This window comes from Malurus melanocephalus, unplaced genomic scaffold (genome assembly GCF_030028575.1).
Source record: "Malurus melanocephalus ecotype Western Australia unplaced genomic scaffold, MMel_1.1 scaffold_181, whole genome shotgun sequence".
NCBI classification, from domain to species: Eukaryota; Metazoa; Chordata; class Aves; order Passeriformes; family Maluridae; genus Malurus; species Malurus melanocephalus.
In genome coordinates this window covers 55,025-63,887 of record NW_026623413.1, presented here as the reverse complement: position 1 = coordinate 63,887, position 8,863 = coordinate 55,025, and the positions used below count along the sequence as shown (strand labels likewise).

The following is an 8,863-nucleotide window of genomic DNA, read 5'->3' as shown; positions in this document are numbered from 1 at the left end:
TCGCCTCCTTCACAGGGTGACACGTCTGCGGTGAGTGAGTGGCGTTGGCAGCCTGTCAATCCCTCACCGGAGCGGCCATCAAACAACATAAAACACGCGCGGGCACCGGGCGCGGGGCTCATAAATTCCGGCGGGCCGATATTTTTGCACATTGCTTTGCAGAGAGTGTGTAATTAATTTTTTTACAATTCTTTCCCCGTTATTTCCGCTCTTTTCTTTGCACAAGTTCAAACTTTTGATTGCTGCTGTCTCACCCCCGTGCACAGACTTGGGATCGTTTGTTATTTGGGGGGGAGGGCGATTAATTTTTTTTTTYCCCTCTGTGATTGTGTTTTCTTGGCTTTTTTATGTTGCAATTTAGGGGTGGGGGTGTTCGCTGGTTTGTTGTGGTTTTTGCTGTTTGCACCCTCTCAACTTCTGAAGGATTTGAAAGCGAGTCTTTTTGATTTTATATTTAAATTTTTTTTTTTAATTTTGCCTTTTTGCAAAGAAGATTTTTGGACAAGTGGGGAAAGACATAAAAAGCAACAATAAAAATAAAAAAGGGGAAAAAAAAAAACCTTTGGAGGAAGATTGTACCAGGAAAACCTCACAGAAATCTGCTCAGCTCATTTATCCGAGGCACCAATATGATGATGATGAAAGAAGATTGTAACTAAAGAAGAGAGTGATTTACTACCCTGGGAAGAAGAAGAGAGAGTGGAATAAACAGCTGAGATCCGGTCAAAACACAAATACTACCTTTTTTTTGTTGTTATTTTTGTTGTTCTTGTTTTGTTTGGCTTTTTTTTTTTTTTTCCCCTTTTTTGGTGGTGTGTGTGCAGAGCGCGGTCAGGAGCGCGGCACTGGGACTGAGCGGGGCAGGCGCTGCCGTGAGCGCCCGGAGCGCGGCCCGGCCCGGAGCCATGGACGATCAGTCCAGGATGCTGCAGACTCTGGCCGGCGTCAACCTGGCCGGGCACTCGGTGCAGGGGGGCATGGCCCTGCCGCCTCCCCACGGACACGAAGGGGCTGACGGCGACGGCAGGAAGCAGGACATCGGCGACATCCTCCATCAGATCATGACCATCACTGACCAAAGCCTGGATGAGGCACAAGCAAAGTTGGTTTCGTCTAATTAAACCTTGTATTTTATTATTATTATTATTATTATTATTACTATTATTTTAAAAATTATTTTTGGTGTGTGTGTGTGGTTTTTGTTTCTCTCCTTCCTGCTCCTCTGCAGAGACCGGGAGTCTCACAATTAAGAGCAACTTCTTGGGGCCGTTAGAGAAATTACCAGCAGCCAAGGCAGAGCCAAGTTGCTATTTAATGATTTCTTTCCTTAAAAAAAAAAGAGATATAATAAATGTAGAAGTATTTGCTGGCTCTGCCGTCACTGTGGTGTGCGGGAGGCTGTGGCCGATCCCTGSCCGTTCCCGCTGGACACTGTCCGGTGGATCCCGGCCTTGGCGCGCCGGTCCATCCGTCTGTCTGTCCTGCCATCCTTCAAAGTACAACTTTGTCTCTTTCTTTCTATTCTTTTCTCAAAAGTGGCAGCAGATGAATTTTAAGTCTGACCAGATACTGCTGCAGGAGAGAGGGTGTATGTGTGTGTGAATAAAACCCAAACCAAACCCTGGTTGTATTAAATCACAATAAATACAAAAAAACAATGTTAACTCTGTACACCTCCCCCCCCGCCCCAATCTCCTTAATAAATCAGTTCTAATATCGCAGGACGGGGACAAGGGGGGTGGTTTTTCCCCCCTGGTTCGGGCGGTGTTTGCACAATGATAATTCTGCACAAAAGCGAGGAGGGATGAGGAGGGTTCGGGGCGGCCCTGGCTGCCCGCGGCCCCGGGACCCCCGAACGGGGGGCGAGCGGCCCCAGCGCGGGGCTCGCCACGGCGCCATGTTGCCGGAGCCCGGCGCTAACCGCTTGTCCTGTGCTCTCTTGCAGGAAACACGCCCTGAACTGCCACAGGATGAAACCCGCCCTGTTCAGCGTCCTCTGCGAGATCAAGGAGAAAACAGGTACGGGCCGGCCGCGCCGCCGCCGCCGCAGCCATCTTAGCGCTCGGTCTGTCCTCCCGCCGCGCCGGGCCCGGCTCCCCTCACACCGCCGCCGGGAGCGGGGCCGGGCCGGCCCGGGGAACCCTCCGGGACCCGTGAGGGGAGCCCGGGCGGCGGCAGCGCCCTGAAACGGCCCGGGGGTCCCCTGACGGCCCCCGCGGCCCCGGAGCGCCTGCGCTGCCGCGTTCCCGTCAGCCGGTGTGTGAAAGACTTCCCGGGGCGGTGTGACCGCGGGTTTGAACCCCGGGAGCGGCCCGGGAGCTTTGTGAGGGGCGGGGGWGCCGAGCCGAGCCCGCGGCGGCCCCGCCGTGCGCTCCCCGACCCCGCTCCTGTGCCCGCGCTGCTCCGCTGCCTCCCGGGCGCTGGGCTTTTCAACGCCCAAATTCTCAAAAATCCTCCCAAAAGTACATTCTTTTTTTTTTCTTCTATATTAACGCGACAGGAATAAACTTCGTGCTTTTCTTCGGGCGTTTTAGAAGATTTTTTGCAATTTTTTCACATCACTGAATTTGTATTTTTTTTTAAGAAGAAAATTTGCAGAAAGGATTCTGCTTTGTATTATGAGAATAAGGGCATTTAGTGAGAACAATATTTGATAAGAATAATAACATTTAACAATAGTAAGAACATCAAACAATAACAAAAACATTTATTATAATTTGGATTTTAGAAGAAATAGACATTTATTCACACATAAGTAAAGCCATTGCCTGGCTTTTTAGCTCTGTGTGATACTGACGTTCTGCTTAATTTCACACTGAAAAAATAAAACTGGACAAAAACAATCCAATGTGAAATCATTGCAAATCTGAGCTGTGGAGCCCGGAGTGAGCGGTTCTAAGAGAATTATGGTGTTTTGCATCCAAGGGTTTCTTTGCTACCGGGGATCCACTTCAGTTCCTGCTGACAGCTAAGCACTAGGGTATTGACTGTGTTGTGAATATTAAGATTGATTCTGCTTTATGTTGCATTATATTACCCGGGATAAGGGGAATGATCCCTCTCCTGCCCTCCCTTCCCACCTACCTACGTTCCGCCTCGGTCGGCTCCGTAACCCCTTTCAGTCCTTTTTTTGGCTTTTGTTTGTTTCCTGCCTTTCCCTAAACTTCTTTGCCTGTCCTGCTCCGGATCCAGAGAGCAACCTGCCCTCGGTGTTCAGACATTTGCAGGAGGCACGTTTCAATTAAGGAGGCAGGCGTGGGTCCCGCGGTCACTTTATTTGCAGAGGGCTTATCCTCAGTGTTTTGAAAGGCAAGTGTRGTCAGGCACATGTCAGAGGTGAGCTGCGAAGAAAACCCGAGTCCTTTCAGCACTGGGATTACTGGCACAGGCTATTTGTGAGGCCGCCGCCGTCTCGCAGGCGAGAGRGAACCTGACAAGAGACTCCGTGGTCTGAAACCTTTCGGGGTGTTTCAGTGATAACTTGTAAGTTGGGATCCTGCATTTGTGCTGCAAGAAGTCGAGCAAGTTTTCAAGTTATCTCTCTTTTGTGMGATCGCTGAGAATCAACAAAGAGTGAAGGCGTCTGGCTGCCCAAAGGCGAGCTCCTGCCAGCCCSGCAGCACGGGAGGGACACGATTAATGCTCCGGGTGATTGATGGAGATGGATCCACACCTCCACCAAAAACTCTTCCCGGAGGGAGACCTTCACTCGGGGTCTCCCAGTTGAGGCAAATGTCTGTGCAGGCTTTAGTTAGCGTGCTAAAGCAAAGAAAATGTGAAAATAAATTGTAGCCTGTATTCTRGAAGCTGTTTTTGGAGGGAACGGCTCAGACGATTCTAAACTGGAAGCACTAGGAAGGGTCTGAGGTGTGGTTAAAGCTGAGGTATCCCCTCTCCCCCATGGGCTCTGCATTTTCTTATGGTCTGAGAGCTTAAACCTGCYTYTGATGGGATCATGTGCTGGTGTTGAATTCTTTCTGATCAGAACCAAAGTTTACCTGGGTGTGGGAATTGCCGTGATGGCTTTATCACTGTCTTCCAAGGGATGAGGAGAGAAGCTGGAGCCTAGCAGTCATGTCTGTTCAGAAGCAACTAATCTGATATTTAAGTAAATTTTATATTGAATTATGTATTTATTTGCATTTTAGTAGTTTTCAGTACAGTCAGGGAGGACTTTGTGAGACTGGCTGGGAGAGAGATGAAGGAGGAATCYTCAGTTTACATGGAGCGACTCTGTCGCTTCCTGGCAAGGGTTAATGGATGTATCTCATTTCTGAAAGCCTCACACAGGGTCAGGAACTGAAGATTTTTATTTTTTCTCCCTGTGAGATATTTACCATGTACAAAGAAAATCACCGACTTGCTGAATTTAGCTTGACATTTCTTTTAACATTTTAACATTTTCAAAAGTGCTACATAATACATTTAAGTGCTTTACAGCTATTAATAGCCGTGTGTATTCTGAGAGGCAACCACAAGGTAGCACGGTGTTCATGAAGAAACTGCCACTTCTGGCCTTAATTAGTTCAAAGAAAAATTATACCAAAGTTCTACCGAAGGCCCACCAATAAAATAGGAAGGTGAGCAAGGGAGGACCTAGTGACTCGGTTTGGCTGTGCTTTACCCGTTCTCCAAGGTGTCACTGGAAACGGTGAAGTTGCCTTCGCAGTGCACGCTCACATCTGTTGCTTACCTGCGTCACAGTATGTTYCTTCATGCCCTGCCAGGAGGAATCAAAAACTGATTTGCACCATTGTTTGGTTTTTTTAATAGCTTTTTTTTACTGACTAAAACACCTTCAGGTTGGTGATTTTGTTAAGCTTCCCTTAGGATGTTGTTCTACCTGGGGTTCTGGTTATTCTTATGAAGAAAGAAGTTCTAATTAATATATTAATTCTTGTAGTCTTAAAATGTCTTAGGGAATTGCAATTATTTCCCAATGGAACAACATATTATKAGGTCCTGGATTGCGTTGTTAGATTATTTGGGGTTTTGTCTTTAAGCGTCATTTGTAGAGATAGGATCACACATTTATGAAAATGTCTGAATTCGTGTGCATTACCGTGTACACATGTAMARTTATTTATTTATTTCCCTAAGTCCAGCAGCAACAATGATAGCTGCCAACCAACCCCGAATTTACTGTCACCACCACCCCTAAATAGCATTCATTTCCTAGTAAAGCCTAATGGCATACATGATGGTTTGCCAGATTTGTGGCCTTTGTGAGGCTTATAAGCAGGACTGACTTGGGAAGATCATAAAACTTAATGAACTTCTCGACTGCAGGAGGTGTCCGCAGGGGAAGCGAAAGGCCTGCTCGGCTGCTCGGGCTGCTGCAACTATTTTTTATGTCTAAAGAGAGAGGATGAAAATGTTCATTAAGAACATTCTCCCCTTGCCTAGATTTTTGTTTTAAAAAATGAATAAAAAAAAGCTCTGAAAATCAGACAAATYGTGCGTTAACCACGGGGTTAATTCCTCGCCGTTCCGTTGCAAGTTACCTTTATTTTTATCGCTACAACTGTAAATAGCCGTGCTCTGCAACGCTGTGATTAAAGAKCTGCATCGGGCCCTGGCTGCTGCAAAGCTCCTTATTGATGACATGGCCCAAGTGCTCAGGAACGCCCCTTGTCAATATGTTGGAGAATCTGTAACCCGCGGCGAGGGGACTCCTTGGAGCAGCGCTGGCTTTGCGTGCCTCTGGCAGAGTTGGAAAATGTTAACCCCTGTCAGCACCATGGGGATGTGAAAAGCCACTCACAGCACTCTGCCTTTGCGCTGCACCAATTTCAACTTTGCAGTGTTTGTAAACTGTGGTTTAGTGCCAACAGCTCTTAATAATACTCTATAGCATGCAATGCTGGCAATCGTGCAGGAACATGCGAGGATTCTGATGGAGCAATCAAATGGCGCTGATAGCACATATATATGTGTGTGTGTATGTGTGTGTGTGTATGTTGACTATTTTTTAAATATCAGCTGTGATGTTATTGTTACTCACTTTAGCTGTTTAAAATATTTATGTGCTGTTCTTTTTGGTTTTTTTTTTTAAGCTGTTAAATACGTATTTTTTTGTTGCCTGACTTCCTGAAGAAGTCAGTACTGTGTGTTTATGTGTGTCCAGCTCAGCTTAAATTGTTTAGCTTTTGTTTCCCATCTCATGCTTCAGTACCAAGGTTTGTCGCCAACCCAGTGGTTGTACTTTTGAATGTTTTTTTTTTTTTAATTGCCAGCAGATGTATTACAAATGATGCCGTGCAGCACAATGTTTGGTCGTTTGCACTGTCYTTATGGCAATGACATTGCTTTTCTTCATAAATGTCCTACCAGGAAAAAATAAATTGAATAAAGTGTCTTGATTGTCGTTTGGTCATCTGTTTCCAACATATTCATTATCAGTAGCCCAGTTCTTTTGTGGATTTCTACCAGTGCACTCTTCTAGTTGAGAAAATGGCGATTTGATGATTATGGGCATTAGAGAAATTCGTGGTATTTTGTCTCACAGAAGCTGAGACTACAGCTACCTTCAGCACTCCTTGTTGCTGGTGCTCCTTGCTGCATTTAAATATCCATCTTCACCTTGAGTACTGGGATTAGTGGTTCCAGAGATGTTTTTTTTCCCTTTGTAGAGAATAAATTTGGCCCGACTTGTCAATACTAATGTAACGAGGAGCAATGATTTATTTTATTTTATTCTATTTTATTTTATTTTATTTTGCTTTGTTTTATTTTATTTTATTTTGTTTTATTTTATTTTATTTTATTATAGCTGTCTTTCATGTCTTTCCATTTATTTTTGAATTCAACACATTTGCTTGCTTATCTGAAAATACCAAATTGCAGCAGTTACTGTGTGGTGTATTTTAGGATGCTTTTTGTAAGTTAAGGAATTTTTGCATTCAGAGATAAATTATTATCATGGCATGTAGGGAATGCAAAACAGTCTTTTTTTTTTTTTTTTTTTACGGGATTTAACACATTTATCAAGCTCCGTTCCTGCAGCTTTCAATGGAAAAGTTGTATGATATGGATATTATGCTGTCTTTTTTCAATTTAAACATTGATTTGTGTGAAACATTAATATAATGATATTTGCAGTCTACCGTAGACAAATATAAGCAGAATTAGACATTCTAAATTGTTACAAATGCAACGCAATATTTAAATCTGAATGAAGGCTGTATTAATAATTACGGAGCGGAGCGCGTGGCAGTCCGGTTTGGCTCTGTCCTCAGATTTTMGGCTGTTTTTCAATTCCTCGCACATCGCGCACATGATGCTTCGATGAATATTTTTATGAACAGCAGGAATGGATGTGAATCGGTGCGCGAGCGAGCCCAAAGCAGCGGAGCCCCGAGCGGAGTTGCGGTCCCGGCGTGGCGCTGGAATTAGCTGGAGCTGTCGGAGTGCCGGGATTGACACCCTGAGAAGAATGCTTTGTTTGTTTGCTCAGCAGTCATGTTTAATGCTCTTCGCTTATCAAGGTGATCAGCATGGTTCAGATAACACATGCCTGACACCGCCTGCCTTTTCTCACCAGTGTGTTGACCTTTTGTCACGTTTGCTTTTCTCTGGTAGGCAATTCCTGGCTTTAAGTGTGAATGGAGTAAATAATTCACATCAATATTTAATATAAATTATTAAAGTTTCTGTCAGCTCTTACAGTTCATGCTTTTATAGAGTTGGAGTAGTTCATCAGCCAAACAGATGAATTGTGCAGCTCAGCTGGACATTAGAGCTCCTCCATGGTGCTGCCGGGATTGGGAAGGAAGCAGGGAATTAAATAGGAAAGGTAATGCAGCCTGCTCCTCCAACACCGTGTGGATTTCAGTAATGCATATTCTTTAGGGACGTTCAAAGTGCCAGATAAATATCCAACATAATTTATTGCTATTCCCATACTTACTTTCGCCCTTCATGTTGCAAACAGAAATGCAGAAAACCCCAGTGACCCCTGGCATTTTCTTTTAGTCTTTGTTACTGGCCATCCCTTGGTGCTTCGGGCCCTTCCATGGCTTAGGATGGGAGTTCTGGTGTTGGGAGGTAGGGTTTGGGTGTTGSGKTTTTTTTCCCCTCAAYGTCCTTTTTCTGTTTTTGAAGACTGATGTGAAGCGCTAAGGTGATTAAATTGCAGGGATTTTTAGAYCTTGTTTATAAATTACAACTTATATTTTGCAAAGTGACCTGCGAYTGAATGTAGATTCTGAAAACATTTTTTAAAGGAGAAAAGCTCTGATCTCTGATTATAGCAACTCAGACATGTTTATTGCGTCAGGAATTGGATAAAAATAGTATGTTTTGCATAAAAGCATATAGTAAAAATCATTATGTTCTTACTTTAATTTTATGCTCTTTTAGGCGTTCCAGTTCTTTTGTTAATGGTAGTTCATTGCGTGTTGCACAGTCATAGGCACTGTAACAATGTGATTCACTGAATATCCCATGTAATACAAATCCATCACCTGCAAGGGAGGTGGGTTTGTATCCTGTGTTTACAGGTCAAACCCTTTTGGTATACTTCAGTCATGCATCAACATTTAAAGCCAATCTCTCATTCCTCATTGTCCAGCAGGTGGCTTTGTCATAGATTATTTAATTTTTAATCATTTATTGTAAGTGGAAAAGGTTATTTAATAATACTATCCTGACAGCATTTTTTAAAAGAACAACAGTTTTCCGGTRTGTCCTGTGGTGTATGACGGGGTCAATGGAAGCATCTCGAGAGCTTCAAGTACACAATCTAAATTAGGATTCTAAACAGGCATTACAGATGCTGGTAACTTTGGCAATTATCATTTTGTTTGGTGAACAGTAGTAAAACAGTGTGCGGTAAAAGTGTTTAGAGAGAGAGGATAAATAA

At 44.1% G+C, this 8,863-nt stretch overlaps 1 protein-coding gene across 4 annotated transcripts; it reads left to right on the top strand.

The window, feature by feature from the left end:
• On the top strand, positions 1–8,047 carry PBX3 (PBX homeobox 3). 4 transcript variants are annotated; one of them, XM_057372975.1, is made up of 4 exons: positions 1–30; positions 494–1,102; positions 1,946–2,019; positions 7,311–8,047. In XM_057372975.1, exons 2-4 carry the CDS (start codon positions 906–908, stop codon positions 7,637–7,639), a joined length of 600 nt encoding a protein of 199 aa, XP_057228958.1. In that variant the 5' UTR covers positions 1–30; positions 494–905; the 3' UTR covers positions 7,640–8,047. The 4 variants fall into 4 exon arrangements, with proteins under 4 accessions (XP_057228958.1, XP_057228957.1, XP_057228956.1 ...); XM_057372974.1 differs by having other exon boundaries at positions 7–165; XM_057372973.1 differs by having other exon boundaries at positions 7–1,102.
• The last annotated feature ends 816 nt before the right edge of the window (positions 8,048–8,863 follow it).